Genomic DNA, 15,777 nt, shown 5'->3' on the forward strand with positions numbered 1-15,777 from the left:
ATTGGTAGCAATATTTTGAGAAAGATCTTTATAAACGATTCACGATTAGACTTTTAGCATCTTTACAATTATTCATGAAATGGTGACGATCGCTATCGATTTTTCTTATGAATGGCTTTGAAGATCGATGTATAGAAAATTAAAGAAAATTAACGAAATGGTTGGTCGGGAGTAGGCAAAATTTTGTCGAATACTTCCTTGTTGAGCTTCACTAACAACAAGTTTTGCAGAGTGTCTTCCCCAAGTGTCGATCGTGTGTTTGTTAGAATCAGGGCCAAAGCACTGACCCTAATAAAAAATAACCATAAACGAACGATAACCCAAATCATTGAACTATTCCATAAATGGTTTGGATGATACCCAGAACACGTCGTTAAGCAAATTAACCATACAATTTTTATTAGGGGAACGCTCGCTCAACCGACACTTGATTGGACGGTGTGGCCAGCACGACGGAAACCACCGCACTGAGTTCAGGGTGGGTTCCCTTACGGTCCATCCAAAATCTCCAGCTTAGCTTTAGCTTAGTCTGACTGCACGTATCGATAGTTGCACTCCGTGATTGATCTGAACCAGTGAAATTGTACAAAGAATCAACTGAATGGGGCTTGGTAGTAACCTGCCATTCTCAGTGTACATGTTCCAGTGACTCCTACCTTTAAAGATCAATAATGTCACCGGCCACGTCCTTGCAATCAGGTGGGAGAGGGAAGGAATGTTAGTGTGTGACTTTTGTTGTTTTGGGACCGTGTTTACCTCTGCATCCCACAAAAGTCACAGGAAGGAGGTTTTGTTAGTGGGTTAGGTTCGTTGGATCAGGATTCACCTTGATAAGTGATGCGATCTTTTGTTTTGTGTAGTTATTTATAAGTGTTTTCGATTTATGCTCTAAACAGCCGGCTGTCTAGAGATGTAGATCATTATTAGATGTGTGTATACCGATTTAAACCAACAATAAGGATACTGTTGGGGCCCCTCACAAAGTGTGATGATGGTTTATTTTATTTTATCAATGACCAAAATAATTAATTATAAGCGGTTTGAACCGATTTAAACCAACAGCAAGGATGCTGTTGGGGCCACTCACAAAGTGTGATGGTGGTTTACTTGATTGAATATAAAATAATTATTAGAACCGATTTGACCCGATTTAGACCAACGGCAAGGATACTGTTGGGGCCACTCACAAAGTGTGATGGTGGTTTATTTAGTTCGGAAGAAAATGAATATGTATACTTCTTTTTTTTTATATAATAGAACGAATTTGTACTGATTCAAACCAAAAGCAAGGGTTCTATTGGGGCAACTCACAAAGTGCGATGGTGGTTTATACTATAAGGGCATAAAACAAAATCAAGAGCCATTTCGGTTTCCATAGCTTCCTAGACACTCGGCCGCAAAATAATCTTATCCGACGGAAACGTCTCGATCATCGCTGCACAATGGTTTATTATAGCATTTATAAAGTAAATTTGAATACCTTATTGTTTATTTATTATCCATTTTGACTTGACTTGGTACCGTTCAGTTTTATGATGACAAAGTTGCCTGGAGAAAAGTGACAGTTCAAAATGTTTCGGAAGGGAGTCAGCTAGTGTCGTCCAAGTTCAAGTGCGGAAAAAATGCCATTTAAAGTGGTACAAACAATTGAAAGATGCGAAACATGCCTAACCGTAATTCTTTCTGGTTGGAAAGAAGCTGGAATCCTACACTGGCCGGAAAAAAAAACGCGGTAGCGAAACTCTCTCAAGACGAGTTCTCCATGCCAAACCCAATGTGGGAACGTATCAATTGAGTGAAAAAAAGAGAGTTCAAGACTCGCTTGGAGGCTGAAGCAGAATTGGAACAGATGTAGCCAGTTTCGGATACGGAGGCGAACGAAGGGAATAATCCACCACCGTCAAAGAAAGTTTGCCCCGAAGTCTACAAGTCCCCCAGTCGGAAGGGAAACACAATAAGAGACTTTAACGAAGTTTTCCTTATTCCTGGGCAGGAGGTTGACACCTGTGAAGCTGACTGTAAAATCCAGAATCAGATGAGATTATAATATATGCGACATAAATTCACTTTTTTATAGGGGAACATGTGATGTGAATAGAACCCACCATCAGTGCAAGGATTACACATGACTGCAGATACTTCACTGGTTGTAAAGTTCTGCCTGATGGTTTGTTGCAGCTGGGTGAATCAACTTCATTGAAGACCTTTGGAAGACAAACGACAAGATGTACGTCTATCAACACGTGACAAGGGACTGGCAAATCCACGAACACTTGTCCAGTCTACAAATCCATTGAAACCCTTAGGCTGCCCCCCCCCCAAACCCAACATATAATAATGTTTGATTGATGAAACGTATTCAAAAAAGGGATATTTAGAGAGAACAATCTTCAACTGGAACGTACTCACCAAATCAATACATCCGGGAGCGCATTCTCGATGCTTAATTTTCTCTAGTCATTTTTAAACAATTCCTCCTCCAGCGAATCCAAACACACAATAACTAAATATCACTTTTCTTCTTCATGTCACTCTGTGCACAAAAGCAATGCACACCGCAAAAACCTAATAATAGATCAGCGCGGTCGAGTCACACCGTCAACAAAGGGAGCGAGAGCACACCAGGCACCAAAGCAACAGGGGAAAAACATCAGCACAAATCATTCTAAATAGAATTATCGCGTCCGGGACATAAAACTATTCAAATGCGAGCACCGAAAAACTACACGGCAGCACAAAGATAGCCCGAGCTCTAAAAAAAAAGCACACAGCGGAGCAAAAACACACAACCGTTCTCGGACGCTTCTCAAAGCGGACCTCTACGGTCCATCCAAAATCTCCAGACATCAAAATTGAAGCTTCGTCTTGGTTCAACTTCCACTGCCTTCAGTTGCTGCATGAAACCAGTTTCTTCACCAGCAACTATGGTTACCGTTGAGCTTCCAAAAAGTTGAGTGATGAAGATATCGTTTTCGTCTTCCAGAGAAATAGATGATGGCGGATCACAAGAGGTTTTGGATTTTAGGGAACGAATATCATGGATCCTGTTCCAGGTCTCTACGATGTAAGCCTAAAATAAATCAATAAATAAATAATTATAATTCAATGCATACGAGTGTAGGTGGAGCGAGACAGCGGGTGGGGTGCAATGGGACTTTCTTTCAATAAAGTAAAGTTGGTGTTAGGTTGATGTGGCGGTAGATACGGTGGGAGATAGATAGAGTGGGAGTTACAGTGGGTGGTAAATAGCGTGGGAGGTTGAAACCAAGAAGATTCGAGCTTCTATATGGTGATCTCAAGTGCATGTCCAAAGTAAACAGCCATATTGGAGCTATCCTTTGATTTTTTTCCATTTGAAAGTGGATTCCGATATCATATTTGCTGTCTCTGCTGCCTTTACCTACCCCGCTTCCCTCTATCCCACAAACTGAGTACTTGAGAACACCTCTTATAAGTTTGACTCATCTTGGTAGATAAAGTAGAAGGTAGATAGAATAAGTGGTAGATAGAATTAGTGCTAAATAGAATGAATGCTAGATAGAGTAGGAGGTAAAAACAATGGGAGTTAGACTGGGAGGTAGAGAGAGACAAAGAGTGCGAGATAGATCTCGAGGTAGATAGAGCGGGATATAAATAATGTGCGAGGTGATACAATGGGGGTGGATAGAATGGATGGTAGATTAAGTGGGAGGAAAATAATATAGTTGTTAGTTGGTAGATAGAGTTGGAGGTAGATACAATGGGAGATAGAGTGGAAGGTACAGTGACAGATAGATAGACCATGGGAGATAGATAAAGTGGTAGGTATATAGAATTGGAAGTATAGCTTTCTCCCGAGTTCCCATTGAGTTCAACCCACCGCTTTTTCTCGGCGGGTGTTGAAGCAATCGCTTTGATTTTCTGCAAGTGACTAGATCTTCATTGACACTTATCACATGCAGCTCAGATCAACTGATTGAAAACCCGGCGAGAATAGCGGTGGGTAGAACTCAGAGGGTAACGCGTTCTTCGTAGGATAGCTGTAGAAAGAGTGGGTGGTATAGTGACAGGTAGATAGAGTGGGAAGTAGAGGAAAAAAGATATATGAAAATTGTATGTCTTACTTGAATCTCCTCTTTTTCCTCGTTGCTGAATAGCTTTGAACCTGCGTAGTTCAATCGCGGATCTAGATAAAGGGCCATTTTAAAAGCCCTTGAGTTTTGCAAGTTCCGCAAACGGTTATTCATACTAACAACCAGCACACCAGCGAAAGGATTCGGCTCGGTTTGTTTGACCTTTTGAGTGGCAATAATCCACTGCAGGTAGAAATCAGATAACGATACATGCTCGGCCTGCATGTCTTTTGTTAATACGTACAACGGTTTGAAAGCTTGCTCGTACTTTTCGGCGAATTCCCAACTGTCAGACAGATCTATAACAAAATCGGAAATTATTTAAGGAAATGAAAGGACACTTTAAACATTACCCAACTCCTGAAACTGCTCTGCAAGTTGATCGAAAAATGGCCGCTGCTCCAAAAACTTTAAAATCATTACATAAATTCCACCCCAACGCGTTTGCCCCCAGACCGGAGGATAGGTAGCGCCATGTAGCTCAAAAAACGTTGTGTATTTTACCGACCTGCATTTTTTGGCCACTTTCGTCAGTTTCTGCACTTCTTCGTTGGATTTGTTTACTACGTCCAAAATTGCTAACTGTAACGTATGCACTGCACAGCGAACAAGATTCAGATGCTCCTGCAGTTGGTCACTCAACGCCGCTGTAAGCAACTCCTGTTGTTTTCCATCCTCTTCTTCAGTCGTTATGTTGACTCCATTCGGATCGTCGGTGGCATCGTATACTGTGAGAAAGTTTGCTTCGAACTCCTGCTTCAACTGCCGCACAGCAGCCAGCATGTTGGCACCGTTGTCACACGTTACAGAAAAAATCTGATCAACAGTCAAGCCGTAGCTTTGGATCACCATCATGATCTGATCCTTTAAAAAAGCCGCGGTCTGTCTCTCTTTGACTTCGATGACCCCTGGAGGTTAAACGTAAAAATGACCATTACGTAGGGTAACAGTGTTTAATTCGGCTTAATGTTCCTATTTTGGATCTCACTGAAAGCAAGTTGTTTAAATCCTAGGTTTTGCGTTAAACCCAAAATAGGAGCATACGCTGAGATAAAATCCCTTAACCCTTTGTGATAGTGCGTATGTTACAAACCCAGTGTTCGCGTGACAATTTTATCGTCGATCGCATACCTGGCCAAAATGGCCAGCACGTGCCTGTTGTGACGTGCCGCAGAATCAACTTTTAACGAGACTAAGACTCCCTTCATCTCGCTGGCGATCGCATCATTCACCATCTCCGCACTGACTGTCACATGGCCCTTCAATATGCGGGTATCCATCGACATGCCTACCGCTGCTGTAAGAGGATCAAAAAGCTGGCGCATAGCTTCCCATTCCAAGCAGGATACGGGAAGATTATGGTTTGCGACCAGCTTTACTGATACTTCAACAATCAGTCGCTTGTCAATGGCGCATGGCCGTTTCGTGACAATCCTCGGCTTTTTAGCCGACGGTTCTCCTTCCTTTTGCAACCCTTCGCTGTTGGCCTTTTCCGTGTGGCGTGTTCGGAAATGTCGAACAAAATTGTTTATATCCAACTTTCGCTGTATATAGGTGCACCCACTACCGCTATCGATGTTACAGATGGCTTTATCGCCATCAAGCGTAATGAACTTAGCGGCCTTTTCTGCTAGCGTAACACCATCATTAAGTTTTTTCTCGCATTTTTGTGGAGTCGAGGATGGTCCTGGACAATCCATTTTTCCGGTTCAAAGTAATAAATAGGAAAGAAGGAACGACGCGACGCGTGACAAGTCGATTCAGCACCAAATTGAAGTGAAACCAAAACAAATCGAAGGAGGCAGATTAAATCGAAATTTTCGAGTCGTTCATTACGTCAATTGAAACAAGTTTTTGCTTCAAATGAAATGAACTCATGAACTTGAAGAACGAAAATAACTGATAGACAAGTCTTGTTTGACAGAAAACACGTTCATCGTTACTCGATAACAAGATGCAGAATGAAATATTATTATTATTTAGCTTTATTTAGGAGGCTTTCAGCCTTAGGCTGGTTCGCCTCCAACAGAATGAAATAGACGAAAACGATCCTGCTCGAAACGAAACGATTGCGTGAAAAGTTCATTTTCCTTTTTATGTTTCGAAAATGCTGGACCCTGCTTGAGAGTTGCGTCAAGTAATGCAACACTCCATTTGAGTTGAGCTAAATTAGCGTGAAGCATGACAGATGTGAAAGGAAATCCTGTCACAGCAAGCAGTGCTGGATAAATGAGGGAAAAAACGGATGGTATAAATATGAGCTACCTAAACTTGTTGAAGACATTCTTGTAACGAACTTTGGAAGCGACGGATAGCAGCAGCAGCAGCAGCAGCAGTAACAACAGCAGCAGCAGTAACAACAATAGTAGCCAGTAGCAGCAGCAGTAATGGAAGCGGAGCGGCCGTAGCAGCCGAGATTCGTGTAGCCGTGACCGAGGCTGGAAACCTCGGTCCGGTCACGACAATATGTTGGAACATATGTTTAGTAACAATTCAATAAAAAATGAAAACATTTAGTTGATGTTAGTAAAACAAAGCATCGTCACAGAAAATATGCCAAATTGATGTAAAGTAATTCGTACATGTGTGGTTTTCGAGATACGATTTCTACATATCTCTAGCCAAGGTAACTTCAAATCAGTTGGCTACATCTCTTGCTGTAGCATTGGCATCCTGATCGACGTCTTGAATAACATTGCGTGCTGCCGCGTATCTTGCTGCCTTTTTCAGATTTGCGATTTTTTCTGCGATGCCCTTATTGATTCGCGTTGGATGAGCTAATGTAGTGATTTGTGCCAAATTGTTAGTACCGACTCGTGAGGCGACGCGCTGTTGTACTTTTTCTGTTGGTAGGTAACATGCATTAGGGTATGTTATGTTTAAATTTTGTTCAAACTACCACACTTACCATAAATAAATGCCAACTTCTTGGGTGAGATCCCAGGACGTGGCTTAGCGTTTTTGAAACGGTTGGTTGCAACACCACAAACTGACATAGTTTGCAATTTTTTAGTACCATAAAAGAACAAAGACATATTCTGCCCGAAAGAAACATCTGTTTTGGATGCAGCGCTGATTTCTTCAATTTGCTGGACAGTCATATCGATTTCAGGTTTCGTTGTAAATGTCTACAAAAATGAATAAATGTCAATATCAATAAAAATTAAACAGAAAACAAACTAACCAATTTGGTATTTGGGTCCAATTGTGCTTTTTTTTTAGTTTCACAGAAAAGCAGGGGAATAGGGTTTTGGATCTAATTTCCGTCCTACTAAGCACATCCCGCACTTTACCTCTCTTTTTTGAAAGGGTTTGAAAAAAACATGGATTGTTTTCATTAAAGATAACTTCTAAATTTATTCACCTTTCCATACGTACCGTTGGATTTGATAAAGAGTCAAACAATGTGCAGATATTATTAAAAATCTAACACTGCTTCTTGATTCTAAATTCGTCCTACGAGTTTCAATTCCGTCCTAACGCATTGAAACGCCATTAGATTTTCTTCGTCCTGCGGATGATGGTAGAAAAAGTGGATTCGCTAGAAGCGCTTCTATTGTTTTGAGAACAACGAGTGTAAATATTCATACAATGCGCTGTAATAGGCTTCATGTTGTGGCTTATGAACTAACGGATCGAAACAAACGTATTATTGTTTTGGGCATGGTGAAATCATTGATATTATTGCTGATTTCTGCGCGATAGAACGGAAATGGGCGATTACGACGAAGTAGCGCTCTTCCCTACAATAAAATTTGTTTTCGTTGAAGGATGTATCACAACAAAGGTAATTTAGATGCATAAAACAAATTTACAAACAACGTAGCACAAGAAACAAGGAAACGGGAAAGGAGACGTGAACACCAAGGTACGATGGAGACTCACTCATCACATTGGAACAACCAGATAAGTACACTTGCTTTTTATTTTATTCTACACATATATCCCAATCATTTTATAACTAAATACGTGCCAGAATAAAAAGTTTTTTTTTCTGGAAGTGATAATACACTTGTGTATTTTTGCGGGGCTTATTGTATTAGAAAATGACCTCAGAATGTACGTGCAGAAACAGGCATTCTTGAAATGGGTCATTTGATGTACGGTAGAGCTGTCACCTTCCATCTCCAGGGCTAAAAAGTATTTGCACATTCGACATGCAGAAAATGCAGATAAGTTTCTTCCATAAAAACTTTGCCGTTGGATTGTACTCACACACTCACACACACACACACACATACACACACACACACACACACACACACACACACACACACACACACACACACACACACACACACACACGCACACACACACACACACACACACACACACACACACACACACACACACACACACACACACACACATACACACATACACACACACACACACACACACACACACACACACACACACACACACACACACACACACACACACACACACACACACACACACACACACACACACACCCACACACACACACACACACACACACACACACACACACACGCACACGGGCTACAAATGGTGAGTTGACAACCTAGCTCTGGTTCTCACAAGTTCCTACCTCACGCCTCCCCGTGGTGTAGCCTGGGCAATGTTGTCCTTCTGACAATAGCAAAGTGAGGGGGTGCGACGCGAACACTGGCGCGGTAACCATAACACGGCGATAGAGGAAATGCTTCGTCAACCCGCAGGAGTGCCAACCGGCACATTAGGATCGACGCCAGTAAGATCCTTATTACGGCATACTGGATACGGCATGGAACTATGGACACGACACGGTACAATGGATTGGATATCACGCTACAGGGCTGACAGTCGTGCTATTCTGCTCCCTAAGTAAAGAAGGGTGACACCTTCTTGAAATGGCGAGTGGGCTAATAGTGCGGCTGCCCCCGTCCCGGTAAAACCTTGGCAGGCCTCCGGATACGTTCAAAACTCGTCACCAATTGGTGATTGGTGAGTAGTAGGCTCAGATGTAACATTCCTGACTTACGCCGATCTGGCTCTGAACACGGCCCCCATGAAGGACCGTGTCAACCCTAGCATGGCCTCCCTGCTTGCATAGATAACCATGGGATCACGATAGGAGACTACATACAACGAGTGGAGATAGCGGCCCGAAGGGGGGACCCATCAGAATGGATAAAATTGGAGAAAAAAATAAAAATGAAGAAAAAGAAAAAACCAAAAAAAATATGAAGAACGACGGCAATACGCCAGACAGTGAAAACGAAGGAGCAAACGTGTTCGCAAGGAGTGGGATATTGCAGAGATCACCAGTGTCGAACCTGGGGGTCACTGCGAGTTCCAGCAGCAGCAGTAAGTTTCAAGAAGAGCAGCCAGGCGTTGGGCTAAGCCAGATATTCACACCAATATCCAGTAGTAGCAAATCCCAAGAACTGCAGCTCGGGAGAACCAAAATGACGGAGGTCAGGAGGAAGATCGATGATCTCTATGTGTTCGTGAAGGATAAAAACAACGTACACAAAGAGATCAAGCAACTTGTGACCGGTATCAAATCCGGCATAACAGTGGCAGATCGGGAATGTCAAGAGTGGAGAAAAAGGGCCGAAAATGCCGAAAAGGCTCTGCTGGAGGCCAAGGAGAGCATAAGACTGGCTCAAGCACATGAGACTCCGAAGGGACCCACAAATCCACGTCCTGAAAAGAGAGATAGGGACACGCCAGGAGATGAGGAGGAGCCCAAAAAACGCAGGGACGACGAGAAATGCATCAAGGAGATGGGAGAAAATGGTGCGTGGCGTAAAGTCGAGAACCAGAAGGAGAGGAAGAAAAAACAGAAGGAAGATGAAGTGAGGAAGAAGGAAGAGGAAGCGAGGAGGAAGGAAGAAGCAGCGAGGAAGAAGGAAGAGAAGAAGAAGGAAGACAGGAAGAATAAGGAGAAGCCTAGGCCTCGTAGGGAGAGAAGCAAGGGTGACGCTCTGGTTGTTGAGGCGAAGGACAAAACGTCCTACGCAGCACTCCTCCGGAAAGTGAGAGACGATCCGGAGTTGAAACAACTAGGCGAGAATGTGGTGAAAACCAGGCGAACCCAGAAAGGCGAGATGCTATTCGAGCTGAAAAGGGACCCTACGGTTAAGAGCTCAGCTTTTAAGGAGCTCGTCGAAAAATCTCTTGGCGAGACGGCGAACGTAAGAGCCTTATCCCAGGAGTCAGTGGTCGAGTGCAGGGATCTGGACGAGATCACAACAGAAGACGAGTTGAAAAGTGCGCTGAAGGTGCAATGCAACCTGGGAGACGTACCGATGGCAATTCGGTTGAGAAAGGCGTATGGTGGCACGCAGACGGCGTCGATACGACTTTCTTCGGACGCAGCTAACGAGCTGCTGAAGACTGGCCGAATCAAGGTTGGGTGGTCAGTGTGTCCGTTGAAAGCTATTCCTCGGGTATCTAAGAAAATGGAGAGATGCTACAAATGCATGGGCTTCGGTCACCAGGCGAGACACTGCAAAGGCCCTGACAGATCTGATCTGTGCAGGAAATGCGGAGAGAAGGGGCACGTTGCAAAAGACTGTACAAAGCAACCGAGGTGCATGCTCTGCAAAAAGGAGGACGGAAATGGCCATGTGACGGGAAGTTTCAGGTGCCCTGAGTTCAAGAAGGCGATGGTGGGCCAGCAATAATGAAGGTAACCCAAATAAATCTCAATCATTGTAACACAGCACAGCAACTGTTGTGGCAGTCAACAACGGAAACAAAGTGCGACGTTGCAATCATTGCAGAGCCATACCGAGTCCCTCTCGATAATGGTAACTGGGTGGCGGATAGAGCAGGAATGGCGGCCATACAAGTCATGGGCAGGTATCCCATACAACAAGTGGTGGCAAGCTCATATGAAGGTTTCGTGATCGCCAAAATCAATGGAATCTTTGTATGTAGTTGCTACGCACCCCCGAGATGGACAATTGAGCAGTTCCACCAGATGCTAGATGGGCTCACCGAAGAGCTCATTGGACGGAGACCAGTCGTCATCGCAGGAGACTTCAATGCTTGGGCAGTGGATTGGGGGAGCAGATGTACCAACGCAAGAGGGTATAGCCTGCTGGAAGCTCTGGCAAAGTTGAACGTCAGTCTGGCCAACGAAGGAACCATCAGCACCTTCCGCAAAGATGGTAGGGAATCCATTATCGACGTTACTTTCTGCAGTACGTCGCTAATGGCAAATATGAACTGGACGGTGTGCGAGGAGTACACCCATAGTGACCATCAGGCGATCCGGTACAGTATCGGCGAACGAACACCGGTGGAAATGCGGAGGACGAAAGTAAGCGAGCGGAAGTGGAAGACGAAGGCATTCAATAAGGATCTCTTCATCGAAGCTCTAAGGGTAGACAACAGCGTCCCGGGCCTAAGCGCGAATGAGTTGACCGAATTATTAGCAAGGGCATGTGACACAACTATGCCGAGAAAACTGGAGCCAACGAACAGGCGGCGTCCAGCCTACTGGTGGAACGAGGAAATTAGCACCCTCCGTGCTACTTGTCTTCTAGCCAGAAGGCGTGCTCAGAGAGCAAGAACAGAAGCAGACAGAGAGGAGCGCAGGGTGGTGTTCCGAGAGGCCAGGGCTGCACTGAAACGAAAGATAAAGCTGAGCAAGTCAAATAGTTTCAAGGAGTTGTGCCGCGATGCCGATGCCAACCCCTGGGGCAACGCATACCGAGTTGCGATGGCGAAGATCAGAGGCCCAACGATGCCGGTTGAAATGTGTCACAACAAGCTGAAAGTCATCGTGGAGGGACTTTTCCCACAGCATGACCCAACGAACTGGCCACCTACACCATATGGCGAGGTAGATGAAGACAACGTTGAACAAGTCTCCAACGAGGAACTCATAGCAGCAGCGAAAGGGTTGAAAGCGAATAAAGCTCCCGGCCCGGATGGAATTCCCAACGTGGCGTTGAAGGCGGCGATCCAGACGTTCCCGGACATGTTCAGGATGGTGCTGCAGAAATGTCTGGACGATGGTCAGTTCCCTGATAGGTGGAAGGTACAAAAGCTTGTGCTGTTGCCGAAACCCGGAAAACCGCCGGGGGATCCTGCATCGTATAGGCCAATATGCTTGCTGGATACTGTAGGAAAGCTCTTAGAGAGGATCATCCTCAACAGGCTGACGAAATGCACGGAGAGTGAACACGGATTGTCGGAGAGACAGTTTGGATTCCGGAAAGGGAGATCGACGGTGGATGCAATTCGGACAGTGATTGACAGAGCCGAGAAAGCTTCCAAACAGAAGCGGAGAGGAAATCGATACTGCGCCGTGATTACGATCGATGTCAAGAATGCATTCAATAGCGCCAGCTGGGAGGCCATCGCCAAGGCGCTCCATAGAATGAGGGTTCCAGGCTACCTCTGCAGGATTCTAAGTAGTTATTTCCAGAACCGGGTCCTTGTCTACGTGACAGACACGGGGCAGAAATCGCTTAGAATCACGGCGGGGGTTCCCCAAGGCTCCATTCTAGGTCCTACGCTGTGGAACGGAATGTACAATGGCGTGCTGACGCTCAAGCTGCCCAAAGGAGTTGAGATCGTTGGCTTTGCGGACGATGTCGTCTTGACGGTAACCGGTGAGACGCTGGAAGAAGTGGAAATGTTGGCGGCTGAGGCGATAGATACGATTGGTAACTGGATGCAAGGAGCGAAGCTGCAGATAGCCCACCACAAAACAGAAGTGATGTTGGTCAGTAACTGCAAAGCAGTGCAGCGGGCAGAAATTACCGTTGGAGAGCACACCATTGCTTCGAAGCGCATGCTTAAGTATCTGGGAGTGATGATCGACGACCGGCTAAACTTTAATAGCCACATCGAATATGCTTGCGAGAAGGCGACGAAGGTCATCAACGCAATAGCCAGAATCATGCCGAACAATTCTGGTCCAAGCAGCAGCAAGAGACGTCTTCTGGCTAGTGTTTCCTCATCAATACTAAGGTACGGAGGTCCAGCCTGGATTGAAGCGCTGAAAACGAAGCAGAACCAAAGGAAATTGAGCAGTACGTTCCGGCTCATGGCCATGCGAGTCGTGAGTGCGTACAGAACCATTTCGATGGAGGCAGTATGCGTTATCGCCGGTATGATCCCAATCGGCATCACCTTGGCGGAGGACTACGAGTGCTATATGACGAGAGAAACCAGAGGAGTACGAAAAATGGTGAGAACGGAGTCGATGGCTAAGTGGCAGCAGGAGTGGGATGCAGCAGAGAACGGTAGATGGACACACAGGCTAATACCGACTCTTTCGACCTGGGTGAACAGGAAGCATGGAGAAGTCAACTTCCACTTGACGCAGTTCCTGTCTGGTCATGGCTGCTTCAGGAAGTACCTGCATCGGTTCGGACACACAACGTCACCCTTCTGTCCGGAGTGTGGGAATGTGGAAGAATCACCAGAGCACGTGGTCTTCGAATGTCCTAGATTTGATGATGTGCGAGAGGATATGCTCGCCCTTAGCACGGAGAATGTCGTCGAAGAAATGTGTCGAGAGGAGGGCACCTTTAACGCCGTCAGCAGAGCAGTAACGCAGATCATGTCAGCGCTGCAGCGAAAATGGCGGGAAGACCAACTAGAAAGTAGTAATGTGCTCACACAAGTGCGAACTGAAAGCCGAAGCCGGGAGAACTCTCCGTCAGAGTAGGCTGTATCCACCACCAGGGATAACCGAGTAGAACGTGACGCTGGGAGATAAATGGCTCACAAATTGGAGAGACGATCAGCGAACTGGAAGCGCCAATTAGCTGAGGTAAAGTGAGGTGCGTAATGCACGGCCCCCTCCGAAGTAATACGACAAGTGGTTCCGGGGGAAAAGGGCAAGGCGTCTAAGGAGGTTTTAGTGCGGTAAGAATCCCACACACCGTGCCACCGCGACTGTGCGCCCAGTCGTCAAGCGGTGGCACGATGGCCTTTTTGAAGGTTTCCTCCTTGCCAAAAAAAAAAAAAAAAAAAAAAAAAAACACACACGCACACACACACACACACACACATACACACACACACACACACACACACACACACACACACACACACACACACACACACACACACACACACACACACACACACACACACACACACACACACACACACACACACACACAAGATGCACGATGAATGGTGCATACAACATTTTGATTTCTTTCAACACGGATGGAGTAGCTGTTTTCAATTCTAATATTAAAAAATCATTGTGGCCCATATTAGTGACAATCAATAATTTACCACCATCTCTAAGATTTTTGAGACAAAACATTATAGTTGCTGGGCTTTGGTTGTCAAGTAGTGAGCCTGACCTCGACGTATTTATGAAGCCGTTTTTGGAAACATTGTAGGCTCTAGCACACGAAGGCTTGTCTTTATCTAATAACATATCATGCAAAATTATCACTATTTGTTGTTGCGTTGACAGCATAGCACGCTGTAAACTTCAGCAGATAAAGCAGTTCAATGGATACGGAGCCTGTAGTTTTTGTATGCATCCTGGTTATTTAACTGAGAGTAAGCAAATACGTTATAAATATCTTGAAGTGCATAACAGAACTCATCAGGACACTGTTAGGGCGATGGATTTGTGCATGAAACGTGGCATAGCTGTAAACGGAATCAAAGGTGTTTCAAGTTTACTTTTGATTCCATATTTTGATATCATCAACAACTGTCCAGTTGATTACCCCTGTCCAAGGATGAGGGGCTTGATGATGATTTGTCAAGTGTCGCTATGATTTTATTTTTGCTATTTGTTAAAATTGTAGTTTTTCTCCAGTTTATTGATTTGAAAGGTTCATGCGAGTTAATTTCACGGAGCCGTAAATTGTAGTTTTATCATAATTTTAATATTAGCATAAAATAAAATAATAATTTTAAATTCGCTTTTGTAATGCTAAGGTAAATAGTTTGCTTTGAGTGTAAAGTTAATTTATAAGAAAGTTCTAACAGTTTTTTTTTTGCACTTCGAAACTTGACGGGCCATACCTCTAACATAGTAGCAGTGACAGTGTCGCATGTCCTAACAACAACTGCCTGCGACTAGTGTTCGAGGGGCCGACAGGGCTGAATACGGGTCAATACTAACAAAACTCTAACACTAACATGACCCCGAAACTAACGTTCATCCATTGCACTAATAGTTATAATGTAGTTGTACTTTCCTAATAACCCATCTATCACAGACAAACAGACATAACACTCGGTTTTACAGGTTGTTCATCGAATACGCATTTGACGGTAAATTTGAGTGTTTTTGGTTGGTGGTGCCGCCACATGGTCGGTTCCCTTGCGTTTGACGTCTGCACACTAGCGCCATCTGTTCAGCGTACTATCCATCACATGATACTCAACAGATGGCGGTAGTGTTTTAGTGACTATGTTTTGTGGAGAGAAATATTAAATGTGTTATTTCTGTTTGTCTGTGCATCTATGTTTCTTTTTCGTTGTGTGTGTGTGTGTGTGTGTGTGTGTGTGTGTGTGTGTGTGTGTGTGTGTGGGGGGGGGGTTAATGTAACCAATACTAATACCTTTCTCTCTGTTCTTTTATTCGTGTCCTATATCCCTTCACCATCACCCCATATCCCATCATCTTGACGAGAGATGACTTACTTGCATGGTGCATGCCCAAGTCGTACTACAGGATAATATGCTAAGCGTG

General features: G+C 44.6%; 1 protein-coding gene across 1 annotated transcript; it reads right to left on the reverse strand.

Annotated features, from left to right (window-relative positions):
- Positions 1-149: 149 nt before the first annotated feature.
- Positions 150-13,251, reverse strand: LOC135698221 (uncharacterized). Its single transcript, XM_065218114.1, has 6 exons — positions 12,703-13,251; positions 4,466-5,028; positions 4,104-4,411; positions 2,846-3,070; positions 411-517; positions 150-288 (listed from the first exon to the last, which is right to left on the reverse strand). The coding sequence occupies exons 1-6, from the start codon at positions 13,227-13,229 to the stop codon at positions 150-152; spliced, it is 1,869 nt and encodes a 622-aa protein (XP_065074186.1). The 5' UTR covers positions 13,230-13,251.
- Between the last annotated feature and the right edge of the window lie 2,526 nt (positions 13,252-15,777).

The sequence above is a fragment of the Ochlerotatus camptorhynchus genome, unplaced genomic scaffold (assembly GCF_037179485.1).
Source record: "Ochlerotatus camptorhynchus isolate MF236.1 unplaced genomic scaffold, CSIRO-AGI_Acam_v1.1 ptg000084l, whole genome shotgun sequence".
In the NCBI taxonomy this organism is placed as follows: Eukaryota; Metazoa; Arthropoda; class Insecta; order Diptera; family Culicidae; genus Ochlerotatus; species Ochlerotatus camptorhynchus.